The sequence below is a fragment of the Brassica napus genome, chromosome C9, assembly GCF_020379485.1.
Source record: "Brassica napus cultivar Da-Ae chromosome C9, Da-Ae, whole genome shotgun sequence".
In the NCBI taxonomy this organism is placed as follows: domain Eukaryota; kingdom Viridiplantae; phylum Streptophyta; class Magnoliopsida; order Brassicales; family Brassicaceae; genus Brassica; species Brassica napus.
The window spans coordinates 6,203,903-6,216,649 of NC_063452.1; the positions used below are offsets into that span (position 1 = coordinate 6,203,903).

General features: G+C 36.4%; 4 protein-coding genes and 1 non-coding gene across 9 annotated transcripts; 2 read left to right on the plus strand and 3 right to left on the minus strand.

The window, feature by feature from the left end:
- Positions 1–1,188: 1,188 nt before the first annotated feature.
- On the minus strand, positions 1,189–4,226 carry LOC106415950 (14-3-3-like protein GF14 kappa). 2 transcript variants are annotated; one of them, XM_013856762.3, is made up of 4 exons: positions 3,664–4,226; positions 3,445–3,567; positions 1,648–1,764; positions 1,189–1,542 (listed from the first exon to the last, which is right to left on the minus strand). In XM_013856762.3, exons 1-4 carry the CDS (start codon positions 4,150–4,152, stop codon positions 1,528–1,530), a joined length of 744 nt encoding a protein of 247 aa, XP_013712216.1. In that variant the 5' UTR covers positions 4,153–4,226; the 3' UTR covers positions 1,189–1,527. The 2 variants fall into 2 exon arrangements, with proteins under 2 accessions (XP_013712216.1, XP_013712215.1); XM_013856761.3 differs by having other exon boundaries at positions 1,189–1,548; positions 3,664–4,225.
- A 1,522-nt stretch (positions 4,227–5,748) lies between these two features.
- Positions 5,749–7,582, plus strand: BNAC09G06990D. Of its 4 annotated transcripts, none has more exons than XM_013856559.3 (3): positions 5,749–5,969; positions 6,433–6,896; positions 7,058–7,582. In XM_013856559.3, the coding sequence occupies exons 2-3, from the start codon at positions 6,527–6,529 to the stop codon at positions 7,114–7,116; spliced, it is 429 nt and encodes a 142-aa protein (XP_013712013.1). In that variant the 5' UTR covers positions 5,749–5,969; positions 6,433–6,526; the 3' UTR covers positions 7,117–7,582. The 4 variants fall into 4 exon arrangements, with proteins under 4 accessions (XP_013712013.1, XP_013712016.1, XP_013712015.1 ...); XM_013856562.3 differs by having other exon boundaries at positions 5,750–5,969; positions 7,070–7,582; XM_013856561.3 differs by having other exon boundaries at positions 5,835–5,979.
- A 380-nt stretch (positions 7,583–7,962) lies between these two features.
- On the minus strand, positions 7,963–11,315 carry LOC106415783 (putative U-box domain-containing protein 50). Its single transcript, XM_013856558.3, has 6 exons — positions 10,802–11,315; positions 10,611–10,723; positions 9,998–10,510; positions 9,651–9,791; positions 8,345–9,577; positions 7,963–8,240 (listed from the first exon to the last, which is right to left on the minus strand). Exons 1-6 carry the CDS (start codon positions 10,998–11,000, stop codon positions 8,040–8,042), a joined length of 2,400 nt encoding a protein of 799 aa, XP_013712012.1. The 5' UTR covers positions 11,001–11,315; the 3' UTR covers positions 7,963–8,039.
- A 301-nt stretch (positions 11,316–11,616) lies between these two features.
- BNAC09G07010D lies at positions 11,617–12,738 on the minus strand. The gene has a single exon (XM_013852388.3). It carries the CDS (start codon positions 12,415–12,417, stop codon positions 11,833–11,835), a length of 585 nt encoding a protein of 194 aa, XP_013707842.1. The 5' UTR covers positions 12,418–12,738; the 3' UTR covers positions 11,617–11,832.
- On the plus strand, positions 12,512–12,584 carry TRNAR-CCU. Its single transcript has one exon. It is a non-coding gene; the product is annotated as a tRNA-Arg (tRNA).
- Positions 12,739–12,747: the final 9 nt, after the last annotated feature.

The following is a 12,747-nucleotide window of genomic DNA, read 5'->3' on the forward strand; positions in this document are numbered from 1 at the left end:
GCATATACCTTTGAATGAACTAGTAAACTGTAGACAAGTATAAGGACTATGTCATATGCTAACTGGTCTTTGTTTTTTTACACAATATGGTCTTTCTATAATAATGTTTTATCTTACCCAAATATACTGTCTTCTTACCCAACATATAAGATTAACCATAAGGTCTTTGTTTTATATACAATTTATTTATTTGTTCTGAAGTGGTGGTCTAATGTTCTAACCCATGAGTATTAGTTAATGCTGTAAGAACATGATTAATGGGAATTCTTAGGGTGAGATTTTTAACGGAATATAAAAACATATCTTTTAACTTTTAACTAAAAAAGTTAAGAACCGGTTCTTAAATATCTTATTTAAGAACCGGTTCCTGAATTCCTGAATTTGTATGATGGATATAATGTTTAATTATTTCTAGCTGATATGAATACATAGCTGTTTGATGATTCCCTATTTATTATCATCAGTTTGTAGCTTTTCATTATGTTCAATCAATGAGCCTATTAATGAATGAAAACGTTACGTTTTCCATTTGAGTGTGACAGATAAATATTCATCCCTAAATAAAACATTGAAATTGGTATGAGTTCAGTAATACATACCTCTAACTCTAAGTCCCTAAGGCCTCCAATGAACATTTGTTTTTCTTTTCTTTTGTTGGTAGTAAAGTAGTAACTAAAACGGTGCAAGCTAACGGACTTTGGTGTTTTTACAGTCTTTATCTTTTTGAAAAGATGGGTAAGAAGAAGCAAAGGATTAAGTAAAGATGTATTTCGAATTAGACCAATCAGACCAAAAAGACTCGTCTCTTTACGATTTTTTATCTTGTTCTCATGCATGCAAACGCCAGACAAAAGTGGTCCAAGTACACTTTTTGATGTTTTGCTTATCTTTTGTGTGTTCTTAGATTCGAACCTTTAGAGTTAGACCCTGAGTCTATAACTTTCTTTATGGTGAATATATAATTATGTGTCTATGCATGCTTGCGATCTTCACGGAGACTTTACCCCCAATCACATGGCCTTATGGTAATAGGCCTTTTCCAAAAACAATGCTAGCATAAACGTTTGGATCGGAGAAAAACGAAAACATTCTTAACAACGAGAGAAGCTTTGATGTGTAACCATAAAATTTAACCGGGATACCCAAAACATAACCACAGTTTGTGTTATAGAGCTGAACAGGAACCGATATCATAATAGATTTATACTTACTTCAACCAAACCAAACCAAACCGAAATTTAGAAGACCAGAAGATTTCAGTTACAAGACTCTCCCAGCTAAGATTGGGACACTGAATAATTGTTTTCAAAATATGAAATTTTGAAGAGGAAGAACCAAAGAGGATAAGTTAAGAAAGAAAAAAAAAAGAGTTGGAAAAGAGCAGCAGATAACACCAAAAGCACATGAACTATCATAAAACACACGTTTTTTTTGTTTCGACAAGTTCTAGAGAAGGGAAGGTTCGGGGTTTGAACTCGGTCACGGACGAGGGGACATTACATAAGAGTATGTTCTTCCATAAGACCTTCAGGCCTCATCCATCTGCTCCTATATAAAAACAGTCAACCATTGAGTTTTTTAATGGTCAAAGCATGATCGCAACACTAAGCGATTTCTAGTGATGTAATCGAAAATGAGAGAGCTAACCTGCATATCAGAGGTCCAGAGGGTAAGATTGTCCCTTAGCAACTGCATGATGAGAGTACTGTCTTTGTATGACTCCTCTCCCAACGTGTCCAGCTCCGCAATTGCTTCCTCGAAAGCCTACACGTTATAAATCCAACCAAACAGGAGTTACAAACAGTGCCGGCTTAACTTGTTGAAAGGCCCTGGGCAAAAAAAATTTCAAAGACCTTTTAATTAATTAATTTAATATAATTATTAAAGAGAATGTTAAACTTTTTTAAAAACAATTAGCTAAACTTATTATTTTGGTTTGCAATTTAAGGTTTAAAAACTTTGATTATTATGTCTTTTAAATTTTGTCTAAAATCAACATTAAAAATACAAAAAAAAAACTGTCATGTTGTTAAAAAAAAATATAAATCTGGATCTTTATTATTAGTGAACTAGGTATTTTGCCCGCGATGCGGGCTTAAACATTTTTATAAATTTTTGAAAAGTTCTTTGTACATTATATTCATTACAAAAATAAATCTTAAAATAACTCAATATTATATTTTTAATTATATAATTAAAAAAATTATTTGATGAATATTTAACTATATAATTTATGTTTTTAACGTTTTACTAAAATACTTTTTCAGATAACAATACAATATATATAGAAATTATCCTTTTTAATTATATTTTTAGATTTTGGATAGTTCAATATTCTATTATTAATTATATAACTAAGAATTTTATTTAATTAATATTTAGTTATATAATTTATGTTTTTAACTTTTTACTTATAGACTTTTTCAGATAACAATACAATATATACGTAAGTTATCTCTTTTTTAAATTATATTTTAATTATATAATTTATGTTTTTAACATTTTACTAAAATACCTTTTCAGATAACAATACAATATATATATAGAAATTATCTTTTTTTAATTATATTTTTAGATTTTGGATAATTTAATATTCTACTTTTAATTATCTTTTTTAAATTATATTTCAGATTTTGGATAATTCTTACTATTCTTAAAATTTTGTTTTTATTTTTTTAATTTATTTATACATTTTATTCATTAAGGGTATAAACGATATTAACCACTCTAACTTTCAACGTGAGAGCTCTATTGCGAAAATTTACTTCGCAAATAATAGTATAGATGGTACATCATATCATATTTAGGTGGGCTCTGGAGCAGGTGTACTGGTTGCGTCCTCATTAAACCGGGTTTGATGATAATAAGCGCACAGATTGTTTGTTGTTATGTCTTTTTGTAAGTAGATTAGATTTAGTTAATTATGGGCCTTTTTAATAATCAAACCAATTAAAAAGGACCTATAGAATAACACTAAAAGAAATTATGGACTCATGGACCCTGGGCAACCGCCCATGTTGCCCTACCCAAGAGCCGGGACTGGTTACAAAATCCGCATGTTCTCGATCCAACATGCCACAAAAACACACAATGATCAAACTCTCTAGCAATGACTCAATCTAACCCTGTCACTCTAAGAGATACTCGCACTGACAAAAGGAATAATTTGGTTCATGTGAGGCGTAGGTCAAAAAAGTAACAAATAAGGAGGATGTCTTTTTCTTTAGAATCTCTGTAATTAAAAAAGAAGTGGGTCCGTTCAGAAAGAAGAAAACGTTACTTTTCATTGAACAACTTCTAGTAAAGTTTCAAACAATCCAACACAATGAACGAAAGATGGGGACACTAGTACACAAGTGGCCACTCAAAACACTATTCACAACCAAACCAAAAACAATGATTCATGTCTGTAACGAACATGCAGAGAGAAAGAAGAAACAGTACCTGTTTAGCCATACTACAAGCTTTCTCCGAAGAATTGAGAATCTCGTAGTAAAACACCGAGAAATTAAGAGCCAAACCCAGCCTGATCGGATGCGTAGGCGCTAGATCAGCAACCGCAACATCCTTCAAAAGACAATAAAGACAAAAACTTTTGTGTAAAAGAGAGGCTCCTTAAAACTATAAAGTTGACTACTTTCAAATCAAATAGTTATATTATACCTGAGCAGCCTTGTAAGCGACCATAGTATCTTCAGCAGCCGTCTTCCTCTCATCACCAGATTTAAACTCGGCCACGTACCGATGGTAATCACCCTTCATCTTCAAGTAAAACACTTTGGACTCGCTAGCACTAGCCGAAGGTATCAGATGCGTGTCGAGCAGCTTGAGGATCCCCGAGCAGATCGTGGAGAGCTCTGTCTCGACCTTAGATCTGTAGTCCTTGACGAGGGACACGTGTTCCTCGTTCTTCCTGCTCTCTTCCTTCTGCTCGATCGAAGACACGATCCTCCACGCGGCTCGAAGAGATCCGATCACGTTCTTGTACGCGACGGAGAGGAGGTTCCTCTCTTCTACCGTGAGCTCGCCGGCAGGTGTGGCGGAGGTTACGAGGCTTTCCATGAACTGGACCATCTCTTCGTAGCGCTCCGCTTGCTCGGCGAGTTTCGCCATGTAGACGTATTGGTCTCTGCTCATCGTCGCCGCCGCCATTAGAGAGAGAGAGGTTTGAAATCGGAGGAAAATTTTTGGAAGAGAAATTGAGAAGAAGAAAAATAAAGCTTTGTCTGAAAGCCGAGTCTTAGTTAGCTGTAAAAAGGATTCTCTCCACTCGCGCGTGAGTGGAACTCCGTAGTAAAACGGCGTCGTTGGTTGAGATAAGCTTAAAGAGCGTTAACCTTCACGGGAAGAACTTAAGGCGCGTGGGCAGGTAGCGATAAGAGCGAGTGCGTCAGCTTCCAGCCCAGTTGACACTGTTTAAAATATGGACCTTTCATTAAGGCTTATATATGGGCTACACGAAGCCCAATACGGTTTACCTTGCTGGCTAAGCCTATGCGTTTTCACTTTCCACTCTTATGTTCTTTGCACCGGAAAAAGTGTGACCAAGTTGGGTCAGGCCCAATTGATTAGTCAAATCTTTCTTTTTTTATCATGTAGATTTCAGTTATACGGAGGAGAAACTAAAATCACCTAAAATCACTAGATTAAGACAAGTTTCCCAAGAATGGAATACAAAACAAGGCTTTGCTTCTTGTGAATAACGAGCTTGGATCAAAGGCAATGCTTCTGTATTAGCTTCACTTTGATTACTAAGCAAGCATAGCACAGAGACGTTTTCAGCTCTGCGTCACCTGGAAACATGCATAATGCTATTACTGGTCATTGAACATTTGAAAATCTCATGATTATTAATTTTTAGACTGAACATGGCGTTAATCGGACAACTCTTCCCCAACAGAAGCATCACGTGTTTGATTTTCCAAAAATGCTTGGAAGGACAAGAAAAAAATAAAGGTCAGATCCGGTTAAGAAAACTTAAAACAGTGATTTATACTTATCCGGCTCCTGATTGTCTATGGCTGTCTAATTATAAAAAGTATTATTATATCCTTTAGATGAGGGCTTGATAAATTAATTACACATTTGATTAGAAATTTGAGTTATGTAAGAATCTGATTTGTTTTAATATCAAGTAGATAAGCTATAAATTATAATATATCAACCGACGACACCAACAAGTGTATAGCATATGCTACTTGTAACATATTAAGATTCTGATTAATGTACTAATTATCTACTATATTTGTGCTGATAATTAGCACTGTATTCTGATTAACTTGAAATCAATAGTCCACTCTATATGACTTGTTACACGTATTTTTACCCGTGATCCCTTTGTCTATTCACTAACTAACACTTTATAGACTTAATTGATTAAAAGGTCCATTAATTGAGATATAATTAAGGGTTTGGTAAACGCTATTATTATCATTAAGCATCACTATTACACAAAAATCCATTCAGAAACTAGATGATTGAATCATGGAAAATACATGAACTTGCAACATAATCTCAAATTGAAAGTTCCAAGATTTTTAATACTCCTTTAAGTCTATCATCATTATACAAATTATTTTAATTAATAAAATAATCAAAATAGGTACATTTTATAATTTTATAAATAAAACCGTAATATTCCCCCACTTTTTGGTTACTTGTAGGAATCAAGTGTTGTGAAGTCTACAATAGAAGCGTACACCAAAAGTTTCCATTAAACAAAGTAAACCGCTACCAACCGTCGGATCAAACTTTTATTGGGTTCACTGAAGCGAGGCCCAATTAAAAAAAAAAATGAAAAATACAGAAAAGAGAGTATATTATAAATGAAGTAGAGCAGAAGATGAGCTTCCTTCTTCTGTACAAGTCAAGAGTAAAAAGTCGGAGGGAAAGAGAGCAGAGAAATATCAGAGACTCAGAGACGACGTGATTTTAGGGGTTTCCTTCGATCAAAGATCTGATTTTTCTCGGTAATTTCACGTAATTACCGGAGATATTTCTCTCATCTTCTTTTTCGCATTTCTTCCCGGCGAGTGCTTGCCGTGGTTTGACGGAAATAGAGTCGGAGTCTTTGATCCTCCTCCCCTTTTTTTCTTCATTTATTGATTTGCTTTTTGCTTTTCTTATTTTGGCGATTTATTTTAATTGGACCATCGAAATGAAGAAGCATTAATTATTTTCCATTCATGAAGACTCCGCCAGAAAAAAAAAAATTATTATGAATAATTAAAAAAATTGTTTTTTTTTAATGTTTGATCTATATGATCTGATCACATCATAAACATTATTAATGGATTTGAAATGTTTTTTTATTTGGGTTTTGAATTTGCTTTGCAGTGTACTGTTGTGTGTTTGTGTTTGGTCGGTGTTATGTTATCATTATGTAATGAAGATGGGGATGATTAAAAGTGTTAATTTTGATTGCTTTAACAGGTCGGGGGAAGAAGCTAAAGAAGGATCGATCCATGGCTGATTGATCAGAGTTTATCTCCGGAGGTTCGGAGTTTTTTTTTAGATATTTGAAAAGATGGCAGTCTCTTTTCCTCGTCTTCCGAGGTGGTTATGTGGTGGTGGTGCTAACACTAAGAAAGAGTCAAAAGGATCTCCTCCTTCACTGAAGAAGACTATTAAGTCTGAATCTTCTTGTTCTACTACGGTGAAGAAGGCTAAGAAAGGATGGATTGGGAGAGGAGGAGAGGAGGAGAAGATGGGGAATGTGGTGTTTCCTGAACCGGATGATCCAGAGTGGTCGATTGGTTGGGTTGAGCCACATGGACCAGGGTTTAAAAGTGAGGATGATACTGGTGGTGGGTTTGTGGTTCTCGTTCCTTGTTACAAGAAAGTTATGGGTGGTTCAGGGAATCAGATTCTGAATGGTTTCTTCTCTACAGCTCCTGGTAAATCCTTGTTTCCGTTTCACCATTAATAGTAACTTATATGTGCATGTTTTTTTGTTGATATCAATGATTTGCAACCTTAGTTTGTTTGAATTATTACTATAATTTCGTGTGTAGTCTTTAAGATTCTGAATTGAATTGTGTGTGTGGTTCTGATGAAGTTAAATTTGTAGATGGGAAGAATATGGAACAGTTACTGTCGTCTATAAGGAAGCTATAAGCTGGATGATTGGGAAAGATCAAGACTAGTTCTCTCGTGTTTTTTTTCTCAGTATCATAATTAAGAATCAAATAATCAAAAAAAAAAAAACAAGAAAAAGAAAGAAAAAAAAGGAGGCAAGGTTGATAGCTTCTGGAGACTTCTTTTGGTTCTCTGTTTCAAGTGAGTGACAACAAGTCATCCTCAAGAATCTACTAATGGACAAAGATGATGGTGATGGGGACTTGGCAACATAAAATGAATGAAGAATTGATATGCTATGAATATGATATATATATGATTTCGAGTATTTGGATATTTTTTCATGTTGGGTGTTTGAAGTGAAAGTGTTTTCTGCTTCTTCACTTCTGCGGTCGTTATTATTTGGTTCGGACAAAGAAAGAACAATCTTTTTTTTTTTTTTGTTCTTTTGTGGTTGGTGATGTGTAATAATAATAGTGTACATGTGTACATAAGCTTCGGTTTCTTTCTTTGAGTCACATGTCATGTGCTTACTTTCGACAACACAAGAACTCTCAACGTTGCACTCTGAAAACTTGGCAGAATCATAGATTTCATAATAAAAGAAAAAAACACATACGCTTTTGATCATCTACATTAAAAAAAAAAACATTTCACATTCTGGAAGACGAGTAGAGGTTCGAGAGAAGAAGATTTGAGCTTTGATCATTGTTCTCTCTTGCCGGCGACTGACTAAATATTAACCGACCAGACTTGAAACCCTCTGGACGAGTTAGAAGGTCTGTGCAACATCTTGCAACCACCAATTATTTTGTTGTTTTGACTGTGCCTTGTTGTTTGTGATCTTCCTCAAAGCTATATTAACAAGATTGATCCTTTGTATAGTGTAATCAATCGGATGTGAATCAAAATGCAAAAAGTAGAAACTTTTTTTTTGAGCTGTGTGTATATACAAAAGAAACTTAGGAGGAAGCTTGTGCTGCTCTTTTGCTATGCCAGTCTTGAATGAGAGCACGAAGAGTATGGTTCGGTGTTAGAACTTGATGATCCAGTCTAAGATTCGTCATAGGAGATGTGTCATGTCCCATGCTTAGCCACTCCTCTATAGCCTCAAGCTCATACGAAAGCCCATCTGCTGCTACATTTGGATTCTTCATCACTTCCTGCAAACACACACAGTAACCAAGTTAGACTGTGAGCTCCTTAACTAGATACGATTTTAATATAATAGCTAATTTTTATAAACCGAAAAAAATCTGAATTGAACCTGAAGTATAGGACAGATGAAAAAACTTGGTATGTCATTTGGATCTGCTTCATTGATGTTTGAACTGGTTGCTTCTTCATATCCTCCTGTGATTCTAAACTCATTAGCTTTCTCCATGATCTTACCAAGCTCTTGCATTATCTCTCTAGTTGTAAAATCAATGTTCCCTCCTCTGTTAACTGAAGAACACTTCACCGCAAGTCCACCAAACTCCTTAGCCAACTCCAACGGCCACTTACCAGCTGTTTGATCCAAATCTCTTAGAATGCTCGCCTGGTTCATCGACATCGCCTTAAGCAAACCAGGCCAGTTCCTCCCGGTTAAAAGATGCAGAAGCAAAACACCAAAAGCCAACACATCAGGTTTTGTATCAGTCTGATGCATTATAACTCCAAACCCGGTTATTTTCGGTACTAGGTTACGGTCCAAGAGGATCTTAGAAGGCGTTAGACGGCCGTGGACGATTGGTTTAGGCTTAACCGAGTGGAGAAAACCAAGTCCGGAGCAAACCTGGTGAGCTATGCGTATCCTATCATGCCATGTTAGTATCTTGCTTCTTCTTGATTTCCTCTGTGATGTGAATAGATTATCCCTCAAGTTTCCATTGTGCATGTACTCAAAGAGTATGCATTTTGGCTTCTCTGGACAGAACCCAGCAATAGCTACCAAGTTTGGATGCCTAATCTCATTCAAAAGCTTAACTTTGGATCCAAACTCCGCATCTGATAAACTGTCACCAATCACTTTTACAGCCATTGTTGTGTGTTTAATCTTCCCTCGGTACACATTCGTCCAGTTACCACCAGATTTTAACCTCAAACGATCAGAATAGCTCTCTGTGGCTAACTTGATATCATCTGCAACATACTCTCTATACCCACACTTCACTTCTTCCTTTGAGTCCAACCCTGTGGCCTCTTTCTCTTTGCAAAACTCAATCCTAAGGTTGAAGATATCTCTTTGGTTCCTAAGTTTCTCAATCTCCATTACCATCTCTCCTTTCTTTAACACAACACTCTCTAGCTCAGCTTCTGCTTCTGACTTAGCCTCCATCATTGTCTTAGCCTTGCTTGTGAGCTCTTCTTTAAGCCCCCCAAGGGAAACTAGCTTTGTTTTGCCTTCTTCGACGTCGTTCTTTGCTTCTTGGATGCATTCTTTATCAGAATCTAACGTCATTTGAAGTTTCTTTCGTCTCTCGCTTTCTTGTTTTACCCCAGCTTCAAGCTCTTCAATCTGATTTCAAAACCAACAAAAAGTTTTAGGACACACAATCTTTAAGTTCTTGTTTTAAGTCTTTTATACTTACTCTGCAAGTACATAAAGAGATTGCCCATTCAGCTTTGTCTGATCTCTCAGAGTTGACTTTGACTTCTCTCATGTTCTCCTCTATCATCAGCTTAGCTTCATTTACTTTTCTTCTCATATACTCTAACTTCTCTGCTACATTCTGACATTTTCAACACATGAAAATGTCAATCAAAATCATTAAAAAAAAAACAATTCAAGCAAAGGTTATAAAAATCAGTCTAGAAAATCGGACCTAAATGAAACATTTTTTGAGCGATTTTTAAAAAATCGGTCTAGGCATCACGCCTAATCAATAATCCCCTATAAAACGCCTAATTACCGCCGAACTTTGCTATATGCTCTTACCATATGTTGCAGCACGTTTAGTGCCACCTCCACCTCCTCCTCATTATCATCTTCTTCTGTTTCTTCCACATCATCTTCCTCAAGATTCAAACTCAATAACTGCTGGAAATAACTCTCCATCTCCTGCAAATTCTTATCCCATGGACTTCCACTACCCGCTGAATCATCATCATTGCCGCTAGATGAACGGTCTAGATTTCTTCCAGGATCATGAAACATCTTACCAATCCAGCTTTTAATATTGTTGTTCGCATCGTTGTCCCTCTTTAGCATAACCATATTGCCTCCACAGATTATGTAAAACTCGCAAAAATCTGGTTTGTTTTGGTATACATAGAACGATCCGCTTATAGCACTCTTTGATTTCCATGATGAAGAAGATGATGAAGATCTCATGAAAGTGATTCCCATGACTAGTTTTGTGATCTTGAGGCTTGAGATCAAATCTAAGATTAGCATTTGTATAGAATCATCTTGATTCTCAACCTTGAGTAACTCTGCTTTCACCTGTAACTGTAATTTAACGGTATTTTCCCAAAATTTTAATTACATTATTAGACCCCAATGAAAAACATACTTCAAATTGTACCCCGAAAAAAGTGAAATAACAAACCTTTCCGCAAAAGGTAACGTATTTGGACAACAACTTGTTGATCTTTTGGTCCTCGTATTTCCTGAGTACTTCAAGCTTCTCCTCGCTGACAGAACTCGCTGGAAGCTTTCCAACTATTGAAATGTAAAATTTGGGTTTAAAATGATTAAAAAGAAAGAAAGAGGTGTGAATTGAGAAGAAAGAGATTGTACAAGGGGTGTAGACGAAATCTTGTAAAATGTTGCAGAAATGGAGAAGAACAATGGAGATTGGTGTGTTGTGCCATTTCTTTAATGCCCAATCGATTGTTTTGAAACCTTCTTGTATATCGCTTCCTACAGCTATGTAAACTTTCTCCGTTGCTGATCCTTCTGCTGCTTCTTCGAATACATGGTTCTGGACTTCCTCCATCTTCTTACGATGATGATGATGATGAAACTGTTGTTCTAGATTATATGGCTTTCGAAGACAATAGTTTTGATCTGGTTTCTATGTAATTGTATATTGAGAGATAAAGATTATTGACTTTTTGTATCTTATTAGCTGACTATGGAAACAGCCTGAAACACACATACAAAGAAACAAAAACAAATACAGAAACATGAGATTACAAATTTACAACTAAGAAATGTCTTCGGTTGAATATTATTTTCCAAATGTCTTTAATTATTAAATACGTGGTGAAGTGATAATAGTGTAAATCTGAAAATGATGTTTAGAGCCATTAATTAGGCATGCAAAAGGACGATATATTTTTAGAACAACAGGTTTGAATTTTAGGGTCGAGTTTGACTAATGACCAGTTTTATTTTGTTTTTTTTTTGTTCAAAAATGATAGAATCTAAAGAATATTCTCAGTATTGTTTAGATACAGATAGAGTAGTTCAAGGGAAATCCCTGATTAGCTATTCTTTAGATTCTATCAAAAAAGAAATTCACTTTGTTTTCCTCATCAGCTATCTAAGATAAATAATAATTCAAGTTTTAAATTGGCTTATAGTGTTTTTATAACTACAACAAAGCATAATTGCACAAAATACACAATTCATTCCTTGTCAGTTACCTCAGATAAATAACAATTCTAATTTTAATTGGCTTTTGAAGTTTTCATAACTAATCAATCGTCACAAATCTAAAAGAATACAAAATAGCGGGGTACAAAAAAGAAGTTGCAAGAGAGAGCTACGAACTAGTCTCCGTCTTTCTCATCCATCACGAACCGTTACAGAACTCTATTAAGCTTTCAATGCTTCGATAAAGCCCACTGGGCCTTTTCATTCAAGCCCTTGTACTCATAACACTCTCCCAAAAGACGGAATATCCTCGCCGTATCCGTCCCGGCGGCGAGCCTAACCGCCTCTTCCAGATCTTCGATCGCCGAATCATTTCTCCGCCGCCGATTCACAGCAACCTTCATCTCAGCTCTCTTCACAAGCGCGTCGGCTCGTTCCCCCACGGACAGCGACTTCAGCCGCGGATAAGTCAGCGCCGTATCGAACGATTTGAGAGCGGCGGTGTGGTGGCCGAGCAGATCCAGAGCCAAGGCGCGGACTATGTGGCCGGCGGCATCGTCTGGAGAGATCGCGATCACGTCGTCGGCTTCGGTGAGCGCGGTTTTGGCGAGGGACTGAGATTGAGATTTCTTGGTGGTGGCTCGGGCTCGAGCGAGGAGGCGAGAGGCTTGGATGAGCTGACGCTGGGTTTGGAGTGTGGCTCGGTGTTTGGATCGGAACTTGGTTAGGCCTTGTTGAGAGAGGTACTTGAGGGCCCAGAACATAGCGAAGGCTAGCAGCATGATTGCTCCTTGGATGAGTGGTTCTGTGGCCATGGCTTCCTTTGCTTCCTCTGGATCTCCCGAGAAGACTTATATATTGAAAGAGAAAGGTGTATGAGAGTCAGAGATCTTAACTTACGAACAAGAGGCGCCTGTAGCTCAGTGGATAGAGCGTCTGTTTCCTAAGCAGAAGGCCGAAGGTTCGACCCCTTCCTGGCGCGTTTATTCTTTTTCTTTCCAGAAACTGTTGTTTTTAGTTTTAGGCTTGAGCGACACTGTTCGAGTTTTTTCAGTTCTAGATTCCATTTTTTTTAATATTGGTAAAAATATCAGATAATAGATGGGATTGTTTAGATAGAATATCAAATAATTTAAATAGTTCAA